This window comes from Siniperca chuatsi, linkage group LG21 (genome assembly GCF_020085105.1).
Source record: "Siniperca chuatsi isolate FFG_IHB_CAS linkage group LG21, ASM2008510v1, whole genome shotgun sequence".
Taxonomy (NCBI): Eukaryota; Metazoa; Chordata; class Actinopteri; order Centrarchiformes; family Sinipercidae; genus Siniperca; species Siniperca chuatsi.
Window position 1 is genome coordinate 16,296,671 of NC_058062.1, and position 24,399 is coordinate 16,321,069.

At 40.6% G+C, this 24,399-nt stretch overlaps 3 protein-coding genes and 1 non-coding gene across 5 annotated transcripts; 1 reads left to right on the top strand and 3 right to left on the bottom strand.

Annotated features, from left to right (window-relative positions):
- Positions 1-529: 529 nt before the first annotated feature.
- On the top strand, positions 530-9,953 carry st13 (ST13 Hsp70 interacting protein). Of its 2 annotated transcripts, none has more exons than XM_044181436.1 (13): positions 530-690; positions 1,078-1,217; positions 2,076-2,124; positions 2,349-2,439; positions 3,409-3,482; positions 3,667-3,733; positions 3,856-3,940; positions 4,149-4,259; positions 5,077-5,179; positions 5,416-5,532; positions 6,354-6,393; positions 6,741-6,829; positions 9,267-9,953. In XM_044181436.1, exons 2-13 carry the CDS (start codon positions 1,108-1,110, stop codon positions 9,399-9,401), a joined length of 1,071 nt encoding a protein of 356 aa, XP_044037371.1. In that variant the 5' UTR covers positions 530-690; positions 1,078-1,107; the 3' UTR covers positions 9,402-9,953. The 2 variants fall into 2 exon arrangements, with proteins under 2 accessions (XP_044037371.1, XP_044037372.1); XM_044181437.1 differs by lacking the exon at positions 530-690 and adding an exon at positions 760-917.
- Positions 9,954-11,385: 1,432 nt separating this feature from the next.
- On the bottom strand, positions 11,386-14,766 carry rbx1 (ring-box 1, E3 ubiquitin protein ligase). The gene is made up of 5 exons (XM_044181438.1): positions 14,610-14,766; positions 13,229-13,307; positions 12,947-13,017; positions 11,760-11,845; positions 11,386-11,557 (listed from the first exon to the last, which is right to left on the bottom strand). Exons 1-5 carry the CDS (start codon positions 14,685-14,687, stop codon positions 11,545-11,547), a joined length of 327 nt encoding a protein of 108 aa, XP_044037373.1. The 5' UTR covers positions 14,688-14,766; the 3' UTR covers positions 11,386-11,544.
- A 137-nt stretch (positions 14,767-14,903) lies between these two features.
- trnaq-cug lies at positions 14,904-14,975 on the bottom strand. Its single transcript has one exon. It is a non-coding gene; the product is annotated as a tRNA-Gln (tRNA).
- A 66-nt stretch (positions 14,976-15,041) lies between these two features.
- chadla (chondroadherin-like a) lies at positions 15,042-24,329 on the bottom strand. Its single transcript, XM_044182541.1, has 11 exons — positions 23,829-24,329; positions 23,202-23,360; positions 22,595-22,789; positions 22,241-22,396; positions 21,944-22,089; positions 20,101-20,339; positions 19,729-19,994; positions 17,973-18,309; positions 17,501-17,853; positions 16,221-16,387; positions 15,042-15,830 (listed from the first exon to the last, which is right to left on the bottom strand). Exons 2-11 carry the CDS (start codon positions 23,358-23,360, stop codon positions 15,524-15,526), a joined length of 2,325 nt encoding a protein of 774 aa, XP_044038476.1. The 5' UTR covers positions 23,829-24,329; the 3' UTR covers positions 15,042-15,523.
- Positions 24,330-24,399: the final 70 nt, after the last annotated feature.

The following is a 24,399-nucleotide window of genomic DNA, read 5'->3' on the forward strand; positions in this document are numbered from 1 at the left end:
TGACTTGAAACCTAAACAACCATTTGATTGGTGGAAGCTGTCTGGAAGTAACATCCTGGGAGGGCTACCTGAGAGCCCTTATTTAGGGAAAACAAGTACGGGACACATGCAGACGGTGACAGTTTTAATTTAAGATTTTTGTTCCCCGAATTCGGCCTCTCAGGGAGCACTGTATTTACACTTGACAGCAAACTCCACTAATGAAAGGGTTTTGTGAGGCTACAGGTTATGCAAGTTTATTCAGGACTACAAATCACAATGTGCTTACTTGAAATTGTATTAAAATGGTGCTATTTAGTAATGAAAATTCCATTCAATGTGGCAATAATAATAATAATAATAATAATGTAACGTTGAAAAGGCTTTTAGAATGTTTACTTATTATTAAGAGATAAGATAAAACTTGGAATAAACCACTATAATAATGTAATGGCACACTCCAGTTTTTATAACATAATATAATAATGCTTGATGTTGAGGATTTGTGTGCATGCTGAAAGCTGCCTGACAGGCCAAACTCGGGTCGACAAAATTCCCACTTTCCTTGTCGGTCTGTCCGGCAACCCGCCTGAATGAAAACACAGGAGCGACAGGACGACCAGTGAAGCGGTGGTGTGGCGATAAAAATCAACTGCAGCTGTACTCTGCGGGTTTTTTTCTCGGGTGTCAACGGTGTGCATCTTCGATCAGGTGCGTTTCCCTTTGATTACTTAACTGTATGGCTGCAGATACGAAGTGTATTTCATTAATCACGGCCCGTATTGGAGCTAGCTAACGACGTTATCATGCGTCAAACGGTTAACGCGTCACGGACGGATTCACATTTCCAGAAACTTCTGTCTTGCGACCATTGAAATTGTCGTTAATGCTAGTTGTGCATGGTTGCTTCATTGCTAATTCCTCGATTGCACGTATTGGTGGGTTCATGTGAAGTGAACAAAGTGGGGTTGTAGAACACGCTTAATCCCTGCACGTTAGCACACCTAGCTTAACAACGTTAGCAGCTGAGCACGTAAACAACGCCAGCCCTGGCAAAGTGTGTTGAATGTTTCTCTCTTTGGTTTTCCCCACATGCAGCGCGCTGTGTGCTGGACGTGACAGAGCAGTATGGACCCACGGAAAGTGACAGAGCTAAAGGGCTTCGTGCAGTTGTGCGAGTCCAGACCCGAGATCCTGCACCTTCCAGAGCTGAGCTTCCTCCGGACCTGGTTGCAGAAGTCAGTATACCTCGGAGCCGTTGCTACAAGTATCCGGGTTGTTATGGAAAAGATTAATTGAGGATTAATTATTTCATTGTGTTACTAAAGTACTTAGATGCAGTCTCAAACAGACAATTACCACGTGCCCAGTTCCGCTCACCCTCCAGTAAAAACCATGGACTGGTTGTGTGTGTGTGTGTGTGTGTGTGTGCGTGTGTGTGTGCAGAGAAATAATCTCATGTAACGTCAGTCAAGAGCCTGCAGCACCCTCCATTTAACAGGGGAGCGTTTATTTATCGTTGATGATTTACACTACCACGAGTAACTTTTTCCTAATAAAAGTTTTTACGAAACACATAGAAACTATTAACTTTTTCAAAGATTTGGATTTAGAAAGTTCGTGGTTTTGTATAAAAAGCTAGGCGTGGTTAAGTCTGAAATACAGACTTAAATAGAGCTGAAATGATAAGTCAACTTTAATTAAATAATCGATTGACAGAACATTATTCGGCAACAAGCTTGAAAAGCCATAAATTGTTGGAGTCATTTTCCTAACCAACTATGGCTGAAATGCATTTATTCTAGCTTCTCCAATGTGAGACCCTCTAGGGACTGTTGATGTGACAAAATGATTTGAATGATTTGGGACCTATTTGAGATTGTAGAAGTGGCAACAAGGAGAGGGCAATAACCCTAACCCTGTCACGGTATACATGTGTTTATATTGTAATATCAATGTATATATTTTGTGATATAAAGTACATCACATGTTCACAGATAAAATAACCACATTGAAATATCCAGCAAATAAATGACCTGAAAAATCAGGGTCCTTGTATTGCTCACTGAATTGTTCTCCATAATTTTATATTGCAGCATGGGCGCAACAATCCCTTCCCCACCCAATACAGAGGATTCATGCCAGGTGACACATACAAATTGTTATGCTATTTATTGTATACTTTAGATGATTTGATATTTTAGTTTTTTCTGTATTTTATTTCCTAATTGGTTGTATTATATTCTGATATTTGTTCGGAGACGAAACACAAGAAATGAGAAAATATTTGGAGTTGAGTAGTATTGGCAGTTAAAGAGTTGCCTGTAAGTGTTCACACTGGTTGTAACAGGGCGCTCTCTGACTTGTAGGGTGGCTGTCCTTGTGGTCCTCCCCCTACATCAGCCTCACCTCCTGAGCCCGAGCCTCCTGTACGGTCTGAGAGTGAGGAGAGTGAAATAGGTACTGTGTGTCCATCTCAACCCTTAACACAAAGTTTCTCAAATCGCAGGGGCTAATGGTGCGTAGGTGTGATTCCTGTGGAGACTACATTTACCATTACCAGTTTATCCATGTGTTTCTGCCGTCTGTGGTTCAGATGCACACATGTGGCAAACTTAATAGATTCATGTTAACATTTTACATAAAATATGTGTGCTATCTGAGCGAAACAGCATAAGCTGCAACATACTAGTTAAATTAAAGGAATAATTCAAGATTCAGGGAAATATGCTTATTCGCTGCATGCAGAGAGTGAGATGAGAAGCTCGACACCACTCTGGAGCCAGCAGCCGGTTATCTTAGCTTAGCATAAAGACTGGAAACAGCTAGCCTGGCTCTGTCCAACAGTAACAAACTCCACCTACCAGCACCTCTAAAGCTCACTAATTAACACTTTTGTATGTTGTTTGTTTAATCTGTTCAAAAACAGAAGTGTAAAAATTACAATTTGCCATTTTACAGGGGATTTATATGTTGGACTGTGTCTTAGCCGGGAAACATGAAACAGCCCGGCACATAACCCCCGGCAAAACAATGAATTGTCGTTTTTACGCTTGTGTTTTTGTTACCTTTTGACAGAGCCAGGCTAGCTGTTTGCCCCTGTTTTTGATCTTATGCCAAGCTAAGCAGCTGCTGACTCCAGCTACATATTTACTGTACAGATATGAGAGTGGTATCAATCTTCTCATCTAAGTCTTGGCAAGAAAGCCAATAAGCATATTTCCCAAAATGTCAAACTATTCCTTTTAAGGTATAATTGCAGGTGCAGGTCTCCAGCTCAAGGCTGTGTTTTTGGAGATGGTCCAACCCTAGATAAAGGAAGGCTCTGCACAGAGTACAGTAAATCAGGATTTAAAAGTAATGGAGATTGTTTGTGTGTCCCAACATGAGCTTATTGTAAACGTTTGGTTTATCTGTTTGCTTTTTCAGAAATCGACAACGAGGGAGTGATCGAGCCAGACACTGATGAACCACAGGACATGGGAGAGGTCGACACCATTGAGGTAAAATGTTGAGCTTTTCTATGTTATCTATGAATCATGCATGCATTTACTGAAATTCAAACCTTGTTCTCTCATGTGGAAACCAAACAGGATATTAAAGGAAATTCCAGGCCTGGAAAATAACTGAGCTTTTACCACTTTAGACAGAATTTGTTTTAACATCTGTGTCCACACATTTCCTCAGGTCTCAGAGCAGATGATGGACCAGGCCAATGAGAAGAAGATGGAGGCCATTAATGCTCTAGGAGAAGGTAGGTTGAAATTCGGTTCAGAAAGTGAACAATGCATGCAGACACAGTTTCAGTATTGATTAGGTCAATAAAATTAGTATGTATGATTTCTAATACCTGTTTCAATTTTCTTTCTCTTAAAGGCGATCTGCAGAAAGCTCTGGATCTTTTTACGGAAGCCATCAAGCTCAACCCCTGCTTAGCCATCCTGTACGCCAAGAGGGCAAGGTGAGAGTTCTCAGTGTCTTTCATTCAGCTTATTCATGGCAGAGCATTCAAGTATCATTCGGCTGTGCCATCATTCGATTCCTCGAAACAATAAATTACATTTTAGGGCTTGCTGTTTGTCATTGACGTCCTTTTGCTTTTATAACTACTCTTCTTTGTCACACCGTCTGTTATGAATGAGTGTAATCAGTTGTCCTCTTCGTGTTAGTGTCTACATCCAGATGCAGAAACCCAACGCAGCCATAAGAGACTGTGACAGAGCAATCAGCATCAACCCAGACTCTGCACAGCCTTACAAGTGGAGGGGAAAAGCTCACAGGTACATTTCTACTTAAGAAATCTTCCACAGGGCCGATGCTTTCCAATGTTTAAAGTTAACAAACACCTGACCACAAGGTGATTTTACACCTTTAATCATGTCATATTTATCTTTATGCCATACAAAACAGCAAATTTGATATTTGTCAGTATAAACATCCTGTACCAGATCTTCACATACCTATATATGTGTTGCAATCTGCTAGTCTACAGAAAAGTTGGTATTTCTTAACAGAGGGTTAATGCCTCTGTAGGCTGATTCTCCCAATGTGACTGTTGCCACAACCCATATCTACAAACCAACCAATCAGAGTATGACATCAAATGACACAGAATTCATACTGTAAACACCGTTTATCAAAAAAAGTTCAACCCATGGCTGAAGCTTGTTTTTGTTTTACTGCCTTTTTCAAAACATGGGAGCAGCACAGATAGATGTCATGTCTGTGCTTTCATTTTTTATTTTTTTTCTGTTTGCCTTGCAGCGTCACGATTCACCAGGCTTTGATCGCACCATCTGACATGCCTCAAAATTGATATCGCTGTCTGACACAGATTGCAACCTATACTTTATTAGACCGATCTCGCAGTGTGACATTCAATGAACCTACAAGATTGCTTTTATCTCAAAGGGTTTACCATGAAATATGTTTGAGTATGGGTGACGCAAACTAATACATCCCTTGATTGTCAGTGATTTCATGCAGGTTTTTCCCTGTGCCATCCATGCTGCTTGTGCCATCTGGTTAGTAATGTGACGGTACTATATTTTGCTTGCTGCCGTGTGTGTGTGTGTGTGCGCGTGTGCACTGCTGCAGGCTGCTGGGCCACTGGGAGGAGGCAGCCAGGGACCTGGCAACAGCCTGTAAACTGGACTACGACGAGGCCGCCAGTGCGATGCTGAAGGAGGTCCAGCCTAAGGTATGATGCCAGAGAAGAGAGGGAATAAAAACACTTTTCAGCCTTTGTAATGCAGCGATGTGAGAGGTGTGCAAGCTCAGAATAGGGGAGTGTTCACATGATCCTGATGCAGATAAACAGTTGGATCAGAGTAGGGCTCCAGAAGCCCCTAAAGGCAGACAGGGAATTAAAGATGGTGCTCCCAGCTGTGAGTTTGCAGTACGTCATTCTTGTCATGTTTCCCTTTTTGTTTTCAGGCCAACAAAATCATAGAGCACAGACGCAAATACGAGCGCAAAAGAGAAGAGAAGGAGATCAAGGAGAAACAAGAGCGGGTAAAGAAAGCCAGAGAGGAGCATGCGCGGGCTCAGAGGGTGAGTTGCTGCAGGGGGATTTCCTATTTCAGAAAAAATACAATAAATGGCCCTATTAGTTGTGGTTTCTGTGATTTTTTTTTTTTTTTTTCCACCTCGGCAGCTCAAAGGCACAACTGACGTTCACTAAGCCCCACCCACCTTAGTTACTGTTGCTATGCCTGTCAAGCTTTCTCACACCATCCAGGACCAGCTTCTACACTGTGGGCGAATATTACACATTAGATGTGCTATAGTGAACTAAGCTAAACCCCAGAAAATATTGTAGTATGAAATTCTCCTTGGACTTCTTGGGTTACTACTACTGTAGGTAGTAAACTAGTTAGCCAGACATGCTAACGTTTGCAGCTTACGTTAGAACAGAAAAGTACACTGTTCAATCCATTCCTTACACTTTTGCTTGTGTGTTTTTGGTTGTGGAAAGGCTTAAAAAAACACCAAACTCTAAGTATACGGAGTATCGCTCCCCCATGCACACCCCTTCATCATATGGAGAAATCCAAAGCTCGACAGACTCGCCGTCTCCAGTTATGGTTGCTAAGCTATGAGTGGACCATTGTTATTCATGGAAGGGGTTTAGCGAACGGTCAGTTGCTTTCTAACTTTCCACTTCCCACCTCAGACTACAAACAGATGCATCTCCATGAGAAACTCTCTACATCATCTACACACTTGTATTAATCATTTTGAACACAAAGGGAATGCCATTAACATTTTTACAATAAGAGTTTTCAGTAAGCCTCATAAAACATCAGCAGAAACACAACTCCTGAATGTGTCCGACTCTGATAAACTCATCCCATTCTTTTCTCTCTCAACAGGAGGAGGAGGCGCGGCAGTTCGGAGGAGGATTTTTCCCAGGTAGAGTGGAAACAAGCCGGGTATTGCATTGTGGGATGAGACGAACACTCCAAATGTCATTATTAGGAGAGGCAAATTTAAAAATAATAATACCCTGTGGGAAAAGGATTATTCACATCATTCATACTCCTTATACACACTTTGATACTCAGCTACATAGTATTGTATGCTGTAAGATCCAAGGTTGGAACAATGGGAGATTCAGTTTCACCTGAGTCATATTTTTAAGATTCCAAAGTATTTCTCTGTGCTGTTGGGATTCATCGTTGATTTATCAGATGTGATGGCACCTGTAAGTGCAGTAGTGAGTGCTGCTACAGTTAATGCGTCTCATTGTTGTACTGCAGGTCCTGCTGGATTCCCAGGCGGAGCCCCCGCTGGCATGCCTGGTCTCGGTGAATTCCTGAAGGATCCTGAGCTGCTCAACGCCATGAAGGTGACTTAACTGCTCAACATTAACCCCACGACTTCGACTGCTATGTCTCGTGTTTTAGGTTATACAGATGGTAAAGGAATAGTTCGACATGTTGGGAAATACGCTTATTTACTTTCTTGCTGAGAGTTAGATGAGAAGATTGATACCACTCTCATGGTCGTGCGCTAAATATGAAGCTACAGCCAGCAGCTGGTTAGCTTAGCTTAGCTTAGCATAAAGACTGGAAACGGGGAAACAGCTAGCCTGGCTCGGTTCAAAGATAACAAAATCCACCTACCAGCACTGCTAAAGCTCACTAATATAAAGTAAAATACAGATACTAAAATACTAAAGTCAAATACAGTCTTAAACACTAAGAAGGCCGTGTGAAAACTCAACTCATTTAGACATACGGTATATTCACATGTAACATGTTGATGTGGTGGGTCTTTTTAAGAGTTGTAGGCAGGACAACGAATACAAAATCATCATCCCCACTTACACTGGGTGGGGAAGATGTTGAGGGGAGGGACATGTTTTAATTTCACACACCACAACATGTGTATTTGAGCCTTTGGCAGTGCCACATAGAGATGGACTTAGATACGTTATCCTGTTGTTAACTCAGAGATTAAAAAGCTAGAGGAGAGAGATCCTGTCTACACAGAACAACCAGTGTACTCTCACAGCCACTGCACCATTAGAGGCAAACTCAGTAAGCGCCTCCTGTTTTCTACCCAGAAGACAACACAGTTGTTACTAAACTAAGATTCAGTGGTGGTTGGAATCTTTTATATTACTGCCACTCAACCCGACTAACTGGAACGTCGCTCCTGTTCAGGTTCTCAAAGTCAGAAAAAGGTTTTGGAATAGTTGTACACTTATCCACAATCACACTTCTGATCTGTGTTACTGCTGCCAGTGCAGCTAGTTTAAGGACTGTAGGTTTTATGACAGGAGGAGGGATTGGATGGACTGCCCCACAATCTGTGATTTGTATTTATTTTTTGATTTTAATTTATTTATTTTTTTGCATATGCCCCTGACTGCAAAATGAGTAACTCAAATTTAAATTTACAACTAAAAGAAAAGGTTGGTGGGATTTTCATATTAAAAATAGCAAATGCATTTTTGATATACTAATAGATGGTAGAACGATACATGAACATGAAAAGGGCATTTTTCATGTTCATGGGAGCTTAAACACTGCTGTATTGTATTGCTCATTGTGTTTTTTTGACATTACCCTGTTGACAAATGCTTGTATGTATTCTATTTCATTATTTCTATTTAGAATGCACTTAAAACCCTTCAAATCTCAAATACTGTATATCTCTATAACATATTGTATATTCATGACTGAATAAGCAATCGAAGCTAAAGGGGAACTTGGTCTGTTTACAGATCTTCAGAAGTGCTGCTGCATAATATGTGAAAAACATTTGTGGCTCCACAGGGTCATTATTCATCAAATGTATTATGGCCCAAATTCCTTTCTCCATCCAGTCCTTTTACAATACACATTTTCTCTTATATGGAATAATAGGTATATTTAATGAGTGTTGTGCAGACTAAAAGTATGCTTGTACAGAAGTTTCCAATGCAGTAACACCTGCATCACTGAGTGAAAGGCAGATAACTTATTTGGAAGTTTTAAAGGATCAAAATCACAAATGAAAAGAAAATAAATGCCACCAGCAATATAAAAATATTTTAAAAAATTAAATAAATGTATTTTTATTTATATTTATTTAGATATAGATAGAGAGAGGGGGGGGATAGATATATCTATATCCATTCATGGCCTCAAAATCATTAACATTAATGCCATTAACCATTTCTCCTTTTCTAATAAAGTGATGTTTATTGTTCCAATTGAAATTATAGTTGATTAGATTTTTTTTTTAATATACACACACTAAACAATCAAGTACAGCCAGAGAATATGCTAGATAAATTCATCTTGAGAGTCCTTCCATTTTAACAAAATGTTTAACAAAATCCTTCCTGAGATATATTTCTTTGAAGCCAAGTATTTAAAATATTCAGATTCTTTTTGGTAGAATGCTTTGTTAATTTGCATTTTCCCAGTAAGGTTTTGTATAATGGTTATTCCCAAATATTTAACTTCATCTTTAACAGGTATATAATTTATTAAACTAGACTTTTTACTTGTATTATTTACTTTAGCCAGTAGCCAATAGCAACCGGAAGCTAAGAGATAAAACAGGAAATGGAACAAACAGAAAAAGAGGTGGGCTGCATAAAGTCAAGTGGAAGTGGCTTAGCGCATACAGAGTGATATGGAGCTGTGGAGAGATGCGGCGCTGTAGACAACTGTTAACCTTCAGCCACACTTCCCAGGAGTAGAACCTGTGTGTTTTTAATTTCACTGTGTCTTTAAAGGTGATTTTGGAAATGCACAATGTGAATAAAGGCATTTTATATTAAACTCCAGGACCCCGAGGTGATGGCTGCCTTCCAGGATGTGGCACAGAACCCAGCCAACATCGCCAAGTACCAGAACAACCCCAAAATCATGGCCCTCGTCACCAAGCTGAGTGCCAAATTTGGAGCTTCACCACAGCCATAGACGGGAAAGGACCAAAGCTGAGAGGGGAGAGCGGATACGTAGTGAAACAATGTGGAGAGGCAGAATGCTTTTCAAAAATTATTCCACTGTGTGCAGATCAAACAGGGGAGCGGGTGACGAGTTAATTGGTGTGATGTAGAGAAAGTGGGGCAACTTTTTAAATGTTCTTAATCAGCCTGTTAGAACTTAGCAACGTCTCAACAAAGCAGCCCGATGGTTAGGAGTCAGGTGTGACAACCTCTTCTGACTCGTCTCAGCCGGAACTTCACTTAACCACAGGTTGACATTTCTTAACCTGTATCTGGAAAAGCTAAACTGAGAGCTCCTGCATTCAGACGCTAGCTCACAAACATTTTTACAGCCATTTAATACATGGTAATGGTTTAGCTACCGGCCTTTTCTTTCTCTGAACAGAGCCGATCTCTCACACACACCACTGTCGGCGCTTTTTGTTATCAGATCTATTATTATTATAAAAAGTTACTGATCTTGATGTCTGACCCCGTTGGGAAAATAATGATTCACAATAATAAAACCTCTGTTGCTGCAAAACCGGTTTGACATTTCTTTCCAGTTAATTTGGTCTGTTTGCTTTACACTGCATGTTGTACAACCAGACTTAACTGGTTATACAGAGTAACGACGTGCACAAACAGTGAGAAAAGTGATTCAGAAGAATCCAATGCGTTCATGTTTTGACATATTAACATTCAGGACCTTCACTCAATCCTCTGACATGAGTTTAGGTTTTTACAAGCAACACATTGAAAGCAGCAGCTTTTATGTGGATTTGTAGTCAAATTACATATCCTCACTTGAAGAAACGTTCTGTTTCTGGTATTTAACTAAACAAGATAGTTGCAATTTGACAGAGTTTTGGGGGCAGTATAAAGCTGGACTGCAGGCAAAATGGCTGAACTTGAAACAATTAAAATGCTGTTTATTATACAGTATTGATAATTGATTGCTCTTTTCATTTATCAAGTCAAACTGCCAAATGTTCACTGGTTCCTGATTCTTAAATGTGAAGATTTCTGCTTTTGTTTTATATTAATGTAATTTGAATATCTTTTGGGTCTAGGACTGTTACAAAACAAGCAATTTAAAGATATCACCTTGGGAAATTATGATGGCCATTGTTCAGTATTTTCTGACATTCTAAGTTAAATAAAACATGATTAATAGATTGATCAACAATAAGGCTGCAAGTAACAATTATTTTCATTAGACTAATCTGCTGATTGTTTCCCCCCTTAATCATTTCGTCAAAATGTCAAAAATGGTTAAAAATGCTGATCATTTCATACATATGTAAAGCCTGAGGTGCGTCATCAGATTACTTCCTTTGTCTGACCAAAACCTCGAAAGGGAGCAAATTCTCCACATTTAGAAGCTAAAACTAGGCAATTACTGGAAAAACGACTGATGATTATTAAAAATGGCTGCTGATTATTCTTTGTTGTGCGATTTATCGACTAATTGTTTTAGCTCTAATCAATAATAATAACTGTTGGTTGCAGCCCTAAGCAGGTTATCGTATTTAATTAACCTGCTGATTTTAATTGCATCATAGTGGATAGTAACACTGGTTTTTTTTTGTTTGTTTTTTTTAAACACAAACTGAACATACAAGTGAGTGCCTACAGGTGCTGTAGTATAAATCAGACCCAGAGGAAGAGTGGGTCACCAGGCTACATAATCCGCCCAGGGCATCTGCCTTTCAGACAGAGGATTACTGCTCTGTAACACATGGTCCTGGTTCTCATGGAGCCCTGAATCACTGCCTCGAAGCTGATCTGACCAAGTAAATTCCACCTCACTGAGGGCAGCTTGGTCGACCAAAATGTAGTTTAACTATTAACCAAGTGTTGAACCATGTTATTTTCAGCAGCTGTAAGTCAGCACCTCACTTACGTTCATTAATCCATTTTCATTTAATACAGTATGTGGCATTCCTGCCCCTGCACAAGTACAACAAGATTTGTTTTGTGACAAACATTCATGTTTATTTGTGTACTTACAGCAGACCAAAAAACAAAAGACATGGGCGTAAAATAACAACTAGGATTACAAGCAGGAGGGAACAGAGAAGCAGTAAGGGCGACTCTTGTAGTAACCAAGATAAAGGTCAACAATAATATAGCTAGTGTCCATATCTGTAAAAGAAAGAAAGAAAGAAAGAGGACATTTTGTCAATGCAGCTGTTCATTTCAAGAAATATTCACAACTTGTCTCCATCTAAGGTAACGAATGAGCAACCAAAGTATGATTCATTGCAATGTTACAAAATCCACAGAACCATATATCTGTACTACACTTTCGAGATTTACACTTGAATCTACAAGTACTGATACTCACTTCTGGAACTCCCACTCCCTGTTGTCCAGAGGGCACACCTGTCTGGTTTTCAGCCAGCGAGAAATACAGTGAAAATGGAAGGCATGCTGGGGACGAGACAAACAAACAGGGTAGAAAGACACATGAATATATGCACCGTACAGCTTAGCACAGACAGGTTAGGGCAACAGTTCAATGTAACTGTTCTTTATAATAACCAATTTCCCCAATAAATAATGCAAGCTTACAAGACTTGTTGGTAATTCTCTTCTGTACTTTTACTGTACAAGGTTTGCTTACATCAGTATTGTTTGTAAATACAGGAGAAAAACCAGCCTATATTTGGTGTGGTACTGTGACTTTTCTTATTTGTAACTGTTCACATGTGTTCAGACAGAAACTGAAGCAAACTTTCACCTTGCACGAGTTTGACTGCCGGATCGTATGTGCATTTTTGTCCCTAACAGCCAATGTGCCAACTGTACAGATGTTAGCTGTAAGCTAGCTGGCAACAGGTGCACCAACCGTGTGTGGGAGTGTCTGTGCGTTTGTGTTCAGCTCAGCCTCTGACTGAACTCAGAACTCACCAGACTCCAGTTCTTTCTGTTATTTACCTCCAGTCTCTCTCCTTTTTCCTCTCGTCTCTGTACGTTTATGAAGCAGGTTCATAAAGCCCCGGGATACGAGCTAATTTTCAACATGTGCAGATGCGTCTTCGCATTACCCCCGGGCATGTCTAATCACGTCTTTTCATTGACTTTGTATGCTATAGCGCCGCCTTTGCATTCTGTCTGAACACAGTTACACTTTGGAATTTATTAAGGTTTTCAAAACAATCCCAGAGACAGCTTGATTTAATTGTTGATTTTTCGGTTTCTTCAAGATGGCTTAAAATGTATCTAGAGCTGTTGTCAGGGCAACAGTTCCTTAAGCTCAAACCTGCACAATGCACGCTTGATAACAGTTATCTGATCATAACAAGGAGTGTTTTGAGATACAAATGACGCCTTTCCTTAGAGGGAAAATGTTGATATAATTATGATTTTAGATGAGAACATGCAGGTTATTGAGAAACCCAACTAAAGGTAATTAAAAGTGTCCGTGTTACTTAGGATACGCCGCAGACCTTGTGAAAAGCTGTTATTGTGATCTATTTTGCAGCCATAATCGACCTGATCAGTGACATATGTTATGGTATGGACACTCACATTGCAGACACCCCAAGCTACAGTGCACTCCTCAGAGGTTGCAGAAGCTTGGTTGGCCTGGCACTCTATACCTGATGAGGGAGGGGAGAAATGTGTCAACAGTGCAATTTCACAAAACAGGCTGACATGTCTGATGAATGTCATTTAGAGCATAACAACTTGTAAAAGCTCAACATCTCTGTTGATGTGCACTTTCACAGCTGCTGCCCCTGACCAAGTCATTTATTATTCACAATATGTATCAAAAGGACTGAGTCCAAAACTGTGTGAAGGTGAACTCACAGAGATCCATGATGTGGTTCCGACAGATAGCGCAGTTATCCACCACTATGTCCCAGGCCCACAGCGCCACAGCATTCCACTGGTGGGAAATCAGAATCACAAACAAACATTATCCGACCAACACATTCACTGCATGTTGTCTTATTGACACCGATGGAGAATGACAGTTTTACGTATAAGAGCTACACAGTATATTTAAATTTCATATTCAAAACATTTAACATGCTCTGTCTTATTTGAGCAGCACAGCATACAATATGGAAACAGTAAGTGACCAGCAGTGCACAAGCTGTTGTGACCTGATTTTAACTTTTTTTTTTTTTTTTTAAAAAAGGTGGCTCTTATAGGTTTAGAAAACCAAAGTCATTAAGAGGGAACTGTTAAATGAGTTGATGCAAAACAGAATATGGCTTCCTATTGGCCTATTATTGTAACGTTTTCAGCCAGATGTCATTTAATTAGTAAAAGGAAAAGCATCACCTCGCTTCTCACTTATCTTAAAAAAAACACACATTTTTTTAATCTCAAATATGAGACAACAAAAAACCCACACCATAAGTAGTATGGATATAATAAGAAAGCCGGTAAAGGCATTAATTGTTGTTTCACTTGCCTAAAGGAGTTTGAATTCAGATATTTTGAGTATGTTGCTTGTAATGTAGCTATAGCGTTTACATTAAAAATAAAATGCATTACAATTTTATCATACCCAGCATCTGAGACACGGTCATCCCAATACTGTTAACTGTTTACACTGCTGTCATTGTAATGTTATTCCGTGTTACATTGACACATAGCATTGCTAATTGACGATTGTATCCTTTAATGTGGGGTTCTCAAAACGTTTATCAGTTGGTACCGTTAGCTGTTAGCGTTACTTCGTTAGAAAGAAAGCACAATTTTGAATCATACCCTATTTTAGGTTGAACATATAGTCTGATATTACATTCGTAAACGTCTTGTAACTTCAGGTTTTGACTCTGTGGGGTCTATCAATGCCGGTGTGTTAATGTGGCTTAGCTAAACTAAGCTAGCTCGCAGAATTAAGAGCTTTGATATTTAACGTTAGTTAGGGTTTAGTTAACGTTAGGATGACTTTTCTGTTGTTGATTACATCGTGGTGAGGGTTAGTGATCTCCATCACACCACTATAGGTTTTTGTTATTACATTTTTAGCTAGCTAGTCCCAAAAAGAGAAGTGCAAATTCATGCCGTTTGAGGCGGGCTAACAGCTAACTAGCTAACGCTAGGCTCCAGTGACTTCGCGCTGGAATGCTTACTGCAGGTAGCATAGCTCGTTAGCGGACATTTGGGGCTGCTGACAGATTATAAATTATAAGTTATTTACACCACGACAATGAGTTACTTTATGCAACCATACCTTCTTTACTTCAAATCGCTTCTTGCTGGCTCCACTGTTTGTGCCGCTCGGCGTATCTACATCCATAGCTGCTGCCATCTTGAAAGCAGAAGTTTGGCGTGACGAGGAAATTACCCCGGAAGAAACACAGCAATTTCCGTCATCGTTTTAACGTTAGTGTGTTAATCCGGGATTGTAGTCGTTTGTTTTATGATAATTCTGTCGGTGTGTTTATGTTGTGTTGCTTAACAGAAGTGCATACTTTGTCATTTCTGTTAACATGAAGTGAGGACTGCGTCAAAAACTAATAAACTCAGGTTCCACCGAGATTTGAACTCGGATCGCTGGATTCAGAGTCCAGAGTGCTAACCATTACACCATGGAACCGCTGCAAAAGGAGGCCAAACACTAGCTTTATATTTATATATATACTCAATGAAAATGGATACACGATTAAGTTGGTGATATTGGTTTTATAAAGTATCTAGGTCAAACAGTCAGATTTTAGCAGAAGGGCAGTACAGGCAGAACACAATGAACACAAGCATCTAAATGCACTTGTCAATTATCAACAGAAAGCATATAATTGTGGCTGGCAGTGTATGATGATTTTATTTCAGCGCATTCACCTGTGTATATCAGTATGCATATTAGTAAATATTTATTTATTTACAATCCATTATTCATTGTATTTTTTAATTAGATGGCCTTGGTTATGCTCTCTCTCTCTGTAAGTATGTACAGAATTGGAATTGCTTTTTGCTTTGCTGTTTATTATGCAATAGCAAAGAGTGCATGTAAATTCCATACAGTAACAGTTGTAATCTTAGGCGTTTTATTTAAAAAAAAAAAAAAGAGGATCTTCACACTCAGCTGTCAGACTGCAATAACAAACCTATTAATATGATGCCCAGACTGACTGTTATAGTCACTTATTACAGTATCTTCTTGTTCTTTGTCACTTTTGGTGCAACAGGTTTCCTCTGAGGCCGGTTCTTGGTTGGTTTGGGTTGTTTAGCTTTGGGATTGGAAGGCCTAGCTTTGACTCCAGGGGCCTTTGAGAGGATGGGTTTGGATTTCTTCACTGTTGGAGGTTTGGGGGCCACAACAACCTTCTCGTCTGGAGGAGAGCCGCTTTCTAGGCAGGACGTGAAGACATGGACGTCCCTGACCTTCTGACCTCTGATCTCAGGAGGGTGACCACAGGTGGCAATCACGTCCAAACTTACATTCTCCATCCACCTGAAAGTCAGAGACAAAGAGACAGAGAGCAACCAGTAAAATAATTATTGTCATTAATGTAGCTTTTAATAACAGTTAATAATCTAGGTGAATTTATTACTATGCTTCCTTGATCCCTGTAGCAACATTCACTTGTTTTCCTGTCTCCTCTGGCTAAGCTAAGCAGTAGCAGTTTATAGGGATTGAATGTGTTCAGCAGCAGTGAGGCAAGTATATATTCTCACTACCAACTGTGCCACGATGCTGCCGTACCCAAATAAAAAGCTCACTTGTACTTAAATTAATTTGCTAATAAGAGCTCAGGTTATTCCAAAAATGGTAAACCTTCTGGCAAACTTTCTCCGCCAAATGATTTGCATAGCCTTAATTCCAGGGAGACTGTGCACTGACCTGCGTAGTGGCAGCAGAGGGCAGTCACACAGCAGGGGGTTGTCCTGCAGGTCGACCACCTCTAGGCTGGTGAGTGGGCTCAGGTCAGGAAGCTCCTCCAGCTGGTTTCCTCTCACAGTCAGAGCCCTCAGCCCTGGGCCCAGCCCTCTCAGAGCGTCCCTGGACATCTGGATGATGGTAACAATTTAAAGAGCTGATCAGCAATACGTTCTGCTTTTTGAGCTGTTTGCATGGATATGGCCTCAGTGTAGTGAATAATATTAATCCAATACTGAGTTGTTGCAAATCAAATGCTGTACTGCTCCCATGTAGAGATGAGTGATATTGGTCACTAACTCCTCACCCCATGTTTTTGTATCTGTTCCAGGTAGAGACAGGCTCAAAGTATTCAATGGGAGAACCAGGTGTTACATCAGAAATGGTTACATCAAAGCAGCAACCAGTTTGAAAGTACTATAACAAGGACTTCCCCTGGTGGCCCTGTCTATGTTTTCCGCCAACTTTGGTGATCCCTTAATTGTTTTCTAGCGCCATCATAAGGTCAGTATTTCCATTTGTCCAATACTTTGGTTTATGACCAAATACCTGCAATACTAATGGCATTCCCATCAGCCTCATCTGTACATTGTGTTTAATGCTAATAAGGAAATGTTAGCATGCTACCATGCTAAACTAAGATGGTGAACGTTACACCTGCAAAACATCAGCATGTTAGCATTTTGATTGTGAGCATATTGCCATGCTAGCGTTAGCATTTAGCTCAAAGCACCACTGTGCTTGAGTGCAGCCGTGAGTGAGCTGCTAGCGTAGCTGTAGACTCTTAGTCTTGTTTCCACAAGATGTTGGGGTCCTAATAACTACAGTTTAAAAAATATGTCTTAGTGGTGATTTTTGGATTTTTGTTCCATTAAAAGCTTGTTATGGCTTAAAAAGTGTTATGTTTCGGGGCACGTGTTTATTGGTCTCAGACTTGGAGTTGCACTGCCTTTCCACCCTTAATCTTAATTTGGATTTTTAAACAAACGAAATGGCAATAAGCATACACTCAAAATTCATGCCTCAAAGAGTCCTTTTAGCAACTTGTTGGTGAAATCAGTCACAACATCCACATTTTTCTACAGGTAATAATAACATGACAGATTTAAAAAAAAAAAAAAACCAAGGAAGAAAGTTTATTCAGAAATTAAGAGGTGGTGGGAGGAAGAACACAGAAACCATAAACGTGACACTTAAGATATGGGAAATGCTGTCCTGTTAGCTTAAAAAAAGGTCTCTCATACCTTCTCAATGGCCATATGATCCATGTAAAGCCTCTTCAGACTCTGGGATACGGGCTGGAATGCGTTTGGTCCCACCCAGCGAATTGAATTCTGAGACAGGCTGAGCTCCTCCAGGTTAGGAGCCTCGAACAGAGCGTGGGTAGGCATCTCCGTCAGCTGATTTGAATCCAGGTGAAGTGTACCTAGGAAAGCAGACTCCAGAGCACCCTTGGCAATAGAAGTTATGGTGTTATTGGTCAAGTAAAGTTCCCTAAGTTTAGGGGTTACTGAGGACAGCAAACCAGCGGGCTCTAGTTTGGAGATGACATTTCGCTCCAGGTGTAACACAAACAGACTTGGTAAGAGTGCCAGCGCTACAGGAGAGACACAAAGAGACAGAAAATATCTGTGTTTTTTTACATACATATGTATCATGTAAATTCCTGTAACTTTAATTAACATACAGCCAGACTTGACTTGAATAACCACTGACCTGATCCAGGGAACTGTGCCAGCTGGTTCCCCTCCAGGTGAAGATAGGTGAGCTCAGGGGCTCCAGCAAAGGTTCCGGGGTCCAAAGATGTGAGGTCATTGTCAGAAAGATACAAATAAAGCAGGTTTTTCATTCCCCGAAAGGCACCACCTTCGATTTCGTGGATTTTGCAGAACTCCAGGTGAAGAGAAACAACTTGGCTGGTGCCCGGGAAACTGTTGGCAGGTAGGTAGTGGAAGTGGTTGCTGCGGAGGTCAAGCAGCTGTGTCTTGGTGGGGAAGCCTCGCGGGACTTTGGTATGACCCCGTCCCTCACATGTGGCATGCTGGGCTTCAATCTGGGGAGCATAAACAATACAGCTTATTGGGGTTTGTAAACAGTGGTGGACAAAGTATTCAGATGTTTTACTCAAAACTTAACCTAATTTTTTGGCTACTTGGGGACAGCAGAAACAAGCTGCGAACACAACTTTGCATGTTACCACATTTTAAGTTGATATGATGGACTTGTTAGCCAACAGTTACCCAACATTCATTTGAAGTTGTCTTTCTGGCCACCTGATGAATGTGAGTTCAATATTCACTCTCCTTTTAGTTGTTTTTGGTCTCCACTATCTCCTGAGGGATACTCCACTATTTTCACCGGCTAGTTGCTAAATGTGTCTGTATGCAGTTTGGTGCTGGGCACACAGTGTACAGCGGGTTTTTAGAACTTTTTTCGATGAAAGCAGCTGCCTGCTGCGGCGTAAAAAAACGATGCTATGAAAGAGGTGAGACTGAACCAAAACAGCTGTTTAAGTTGGGGGCCTAAAAAACCAAAACAATCAGCTAAAAGAGACTAAAAAGGTCCAAAGAGCTAACAATTATGCTGTGAGTTGATAATTATCTGTGGTCTCATCAATAAGAGCGACCTCATTCACAAGTAGTCATGTGATCCATAGTCCAGGTAAAAATGTCGATTATAGCTGCTTTAAGTAAAAGCAGCAATGCCACAATGTAAAAATACTCATTCTGCAATCAAAATATGACTTATGTAAAAGTGTAAGTATTATCAGCAAAATATCCAATATTATATACTCAGACCGACAGTAAGTACGCATTATACAGAATGGTCCCTTCCAAAGTTTTATAGTATTATAAATACAATATTGACATTATTATTGATGCATTAGCATGTAGGCAGCATTTCATTCATTTGTTATAGTTGGTCATGGTGGATATAATTTTAACTGTTGGGTGGTTTAATCAATTACAAGGCATCATGTTTTATGAGTTGATCATGTGATTTTTTATGTGAAATCTTAATCTGAAAAGTAACTAGTAACTATAACTATCAGATAAACGCAGTGGAGTTTAAAGTACAATATTTCCCTGTGAAATGTAGTGGACAAGAGGTATAAAGTAGCATAAAATTGTACTTGAGTAAATGTACTAAGTTACTTTCCACCTTGCTGATAAATATAGTAACTAGTCTAGAGATATATGTTTTTACACCTATTATCAAAACACGTTAGCTTTGATCCTTTTCTCTGTAATGTTGACGGTCCAGTCATTCTAGTAAATTAATCTAAAAATCGGACTTTTAGCACACACTGTACATACAGAGCTAGGTAACGTCAAATAAGCGTTTCTTTCTGCTGCCAGTTTTCTAGTAAGCAGCTAATGTTGGAGGTGGACTGCTACTTGACACTTGTAGAAGTGGACAAAATCTGCCCCACAAAAGAGAAATATTGTTTCTGTCTCTAGAAAACACTCACATCACAGTCACAGTTAACTGGACACTTGACTTTCTGCTTGGGCTTGGCAGTGGGTGGGGCGCTTCCTGTGCTCTCATTATCCTTCTCCAACTCGCCCTTCAGAGCCTCCCCCCTGCTGCGGCAGCGCAGATCCAGAGGAGCCACAGCCTGCAGCGGCTCATCTGAGAGGTGAGGCGGTCCAGCACAGGCTCCCAGCAGCTTTACGCCTCTGACACTCGCCCACTCTCTTAGGGGCCGCATGTAGCAGTTACAGTAGACTGGGTTGCCTTTAAGAAAAATGAATGATGAGCAGGATGCATTATGACATATGGTATGTTATTATCCTCCATGTCCAAATGTGTGTCTATGAGAAATGTCAGACCACAGTTGTACCAGTTAGGTTGAGGTTGCCCAGCTCCTTGGGGCCTGAGAGGGGCTCCAGGTAACGAAGCTGATTGTGGCTGAGGTCCAAGTGGGACAGGAGGGGGGCGCGGGACAAAGCCTGATCTGACAGGTCCTGAAGGGACATGTGGTCGAGGTAGAGGTGTGTAAGCTTCGCCATGGAGACGGATTCTTCCCCGAGGTAGGTCATGGGGTTGTGGCTCATGTCCAGTCGCGTGACCTCACGTAGTCTTTAAAGGGATAAGAAAGTAAAGTAAAACATTTAATGACACGTACGACCTAAGACAACTTTACTGCTGTTGGACAGTTCATTATCGATTATTTCTTCCTTCTGTTGTCTCTCAAAGGGAGCTCCTCCAAGAGTTTTCAAGTTAGTACTTCTGTTACTGTAATTCTTTACCGTATATCTATGTACTAATAACCAAAACTTTAAGACAAAACAAACACAAAAATAATGTGTTTTTATAGACGACATCAAGGTTGAATTACCAACCAGGCAAAGCAGGCAACTGTCCCGGGGCCTCTGACCCTTAGGGGCCCAAAAGCTGCAGGTTCACACAGGCAATTAATTTGTGGTAATTGAATTATTTGCTAATGTGTTTGTTGATACTGTATGCATCACTAAATTACACCATAAACTGAAATGATAGGAGCCTTAAAAGATAAAGCTGGCAATATTCTAAATTTTTGTTATCAACAAGTCCCATGAAAAGACCTGAACTAACTCCCAGGTAGGCCTGTCACGATAACTACTTTTGTTGGACAATAATATTGTCCCAGAAAAAATTGCGATAAACAATATTATTGTCATTTTAAGACCATTTTATGCCACTGATATAATGATAGTATAGGAGCATAATAGTGCAAGTACACCTTTTCAAAAAGCAATGAACTTTTAAGCTTACTGAGCCTGGCCCATGGCGTAACTCAAACAGAGAGCAGACAACGAGAGAACAGAAGCAGCGCAACCAGAAATTACACAAAATGTGTCTCAGACTCAGCATTGTTTTTTTCTGTTACACTTGGCTTAGGCGCTGTGAATTTTTTTTCAATTAAATTAAATTAAAAATCAACTAAAAATAAAATACAATGTTTGTGTTTATGGTAATGAAGGAGATGCCACCCAGTGCAACAGTGTGGCTCAATGAAGTGTTTTCAATAGTTTTTGGACAACAATGGAGCTCTGTGGCACAGAGGAATAAGATTTATCAGGCTTTGAATACACAGACTTCAATGTCAGTAGGATCAATTCACTGTGGGTTTTGGTCTTTTCATGGGATTTGTTGACAGTAAGAAACATACAGAATATCACAAGACTTATCCTTTAAAGCGATACCTACATTATTATGATTATCTTGATGCCCCATCTTGTAGAGGGCGGTGTGGTGTCAATAGGTCATTTTTGCCCCCTAGTGGGTTCATCTGGCCTTGGATGATATGAGTGACTAGAGGTGAGATTCATGGAACTCCCTCTGGTATTCCTTCTTTTTTTGTTTCATCTGTGTCTCCCTTCATCTACTCCTCTGTAGTTCAAATATCTTGATTACAAACAAAAAATATAAAGAAGGTCCACCACCTCCTAACTTCTAACAAGACTACAGCCATGCTAGCAGCTCTGCGGGGCTGTATTTAGGCACAGTGACTCTTTGAGCTAAATGCTAATGTAATACTTCAATACTTTGCCCCTAGTTATGCTGCATTTTTGGCCTATAGCAAAAAGCTGTGGCCTTTGTTCTTATAGTGACACTGCTGAGAAGTCATAAGCCATGTTTTTCATTATAATATTGAAATAAGACTCGTATAATGCCCATAATAATCCTTCAGATTGTCTGACCTGTTCATGGTCTGAGTGGGGAAGAACTGCAGCTCATTGTGGTCCAGGCTGACACGGGTGAGGGTGAACAGTCCAGTGAACGCCTCAGGGGCCAAGTTGTTCAGGGAGTTATGGCTAAGACGAAGCCACTTGATGTTGTTCAGGCCCTGGAAGAGGATTCAGACCATTGTGGGATCATATTGCTAAACATGATCATTAATTGTGGAGCGTGTGTACAGTATGTGTGTGCAGCGGCTTCTTTCTTGCATTTGTGTCAGTTTGTGTTAATAAAAAGTCCACACCCATAAGTCTGAGTACCTGGAAGGCCATGTTGGGGATGTAAACCAGCTGGTTGTGGGTGAGGGCCAGCATATTGAGGAAACCGAGCTGTGTGAAGGCTCCAGGCTGGATCTCCTCCACACGGTTATGGTCCAGATGCAGCTCTTTTAAGGAGGAGAGGCCGTCAAAGGACTCCTGCAACAGTCAGGTCAGGTACGAGGTAGAGAGAGGGAGGGAGGGAAAGAGAAAATTAAATCACCTCATATCTTTAAAATGATTCAAGAGCTAAGAAAATCTGTGGTGTTTAAAAGTGTCAGCAGTGGAGTTTTTTTTTAACCAAATGTGAAAAATATCAACTCTCTTCAGTGTTGTAGTTTTGCCCTCTCCTCTTACCTGGTAAAGGACGTCAATTTTGTTGTAGGCCAGGTTCAGGGAGACCACGCGGCCCAGGGTGCGGAAAGCGCCCTCCTTCACCTTGATAATGTTGCAGCGCTGCAGGTTGAGGTGGGTGAGGTAGGGCGTGAGGATGAACGCCCCCCTGGACAGCACCTGCAGGTTGTTATTCCTCAGGTCCAGTTTCACTGTAATCTGTGACAGCCATAAAACAGAACGGAGGATGTATCTGAGGCAGAGGTGACACACAATTAAAGGAAAAGACAGGACTGAAATCAGGAGGCGGCTCCTGACTGGGATCGTATCTTTCTGATAAATTTATGCACATCAATGCACCTGATAAGAACAGTACATCAACTATTGCTGTAGAGCCCTTGAGCAAGACACTTCTCTCCTACTTGCTGCTATAGCTGTACAGCAGTATGAATGGCATGCAAGAGGTCTTGCAAAAGTGAGTATGTTTACCTAATTCCTTTTGGATAAAGGTTCAAATTTAGGAAACATCTGAAATGCACCAAATAGTCCACAGCTGCCATTCAATGTTCAGTCCTCAAACAGCTGTGTGAAGTGAAAGGGAGGCACTACACTCTACATTTGAATTCCTCACCTCATCTATAGTCGGGGGAATCTCCGTTAAGTTCTTGCCAACGCAGGTGACCACGAGTTTGGCGCTGTCACAGCTGCACAGTCTGGGACATTTGCCTGCTTCAACGGGTAAACCCAGTACTACAATCAGCAGGAAGACCGCCGCAGAGAAGAAATGCATCTGTGCCAGTAAAACATGCGTTAGAAATGAATTAAAAAGTCAAAGCTTCTGTCAAAGCTCTTCACCATTCAGTTTATGTGTAAGCAAGCACAAGCTTCACCAAAGTTTGGTGCTTTGAGAACTAAACAGCTCTTTAAACAAAACTACTTGTACTTAATTTCTTGAATTTGGCTTTTTCTGTTGCAACACATTGATTGTATCTGAACATTGCTCATGTGTTGTTTTCTTATTTCTAAAATATTTGGGGATTCCCCTCGGGGATCAATAAAGTATTTCTGATATATATAGTTTGTCAAATACATTTACCTCTCAATATCTAAAATCTGCACTAGAAACACCATAAGTGTCAGCTCATCTGGTGAAAAATCATTCCAAGAAAGATTCAAAGTCTAACCTAAAACAAACTGGAGGACAGTTTAAAATCAAACTCACTGAAGAAAAAACAAACAAAAACAAAAACTAGCTTACCTTCAAGCAGAATGTCAGTCACAGCTTGGTAACATGAATTAAAGGCAGATTATATGCGACTGCCAGTTTAGACTTCAGTTATCTACCGCTGACTTTTTTATTTCACTGAGTGTGTCCAGAGCTTACAGTCTGAGGTCCAGCTGGCTAACAAACAAGGCTTTGGTAAATTCTTTTGTGATGACCCCTGATCCCTGTGCCCCCTCACTGCAAATTAACACCTTGGCTTTACATTTTCAGTCCAGTTAGAGGCTGAAACACAGGGAGGGAGCAAGCAACTGTATTTGTTGGTCAAACTGATTGCATTTGTTGATATATGTAGGACAGACGGGGAAAAAAACAGACTATTCTTGGTTTTCAAACATCAGGGCTTTTTTAACTCTTTGACCCCTTGTGCCACAAAGCAAATCAGAACAGTAAGCAACTAAATATGTATCAGTTTCTTCCATAAACCCAGTGTTTGAGCAGGGACGAAAAAGTCTGGATAAAATGGATCTATTTTTATAGCAATAAAACCTCGTAAGAGCCGTTGTGTTGCTCAGTTTTCATGTACTCGTACGTTCTTGTGACTTTA

What these genes read in the sequence shown, in the direction of transcription:
- st13 (XM_044181436.1), top strand. Translation starts at nt 1,108, where the DNA reads ATGGACCCACGGAAAGTGACAGAGCTAAAGGGCTTCGTGCAGTTGTGC. An exon ending in CATTAATGCTCTAGGAGAAG is followed by an intron (nt 3,734 to 3,855) that starts GTAGGTTGAAAT and finishes TTTCTCTTAAAG; the next exon opens with GCGATCTGCAGAAAGCTCTG. An exon ending in TGGAGGGGAAAAGCTCACAG is followed by an intron (nt 4,260 to 5,076) that starts GTACATTTCTAC and finishes GCACTGCTGCAG; the next exon opens with GCTGCTGGGCCACTGGGAGG.
- rbx1 (XM_044181438.1), bottom strand. Translation starts at nt 14,687, where the DNA reads ATGGCAGCAGCTATGGATGTAGATACGCCGAGCGGCACAAACAGTGGA. An exon ending in AGCGATTTGAAGTAAAGAAG is followed by an intron (nt 13,308 to 14,609) that starts GTATGGTTGCAT and finishes ATTTCCCACCAG; the next exon opens with TGGAATGCTGTGGCGCTGTG. An exon ending in TAGCTTGGGGTGTCTGCAAT is followed by an intron (nt 11,846 to 12,946) that starts GTGAGTGTCCAT and finishes TCTCGTCCCCAG; the next exon opens with CATGCCTTCCATTTTCACTG.
- chadla (XM_044182541.1), bottom strand. Translation starts at nt 23,360, where the DNA reads ATGCATTTCTTCTCTGCGGCGGTCTTCCTGCTGATTGTAGTACTGGGT. An exon ending in TTCCCCCGACTATAGATGAG is followed by an intron (nt 22,790 to 23,201) that starts GTGAGGAATTCA and finishes TGGCTGTCACAG; the next exon opens with ATTACAGTGAAACTGGACCT. An exon ending in ATCATATGGCCATTGAGAAG is followed by an intron (nt 16,388 to 17,500) that starts GTATGAGAGACC and finishes ACCATCATCCAG; the next exon opens with ATGTCCAGGGACGCTCTGAG.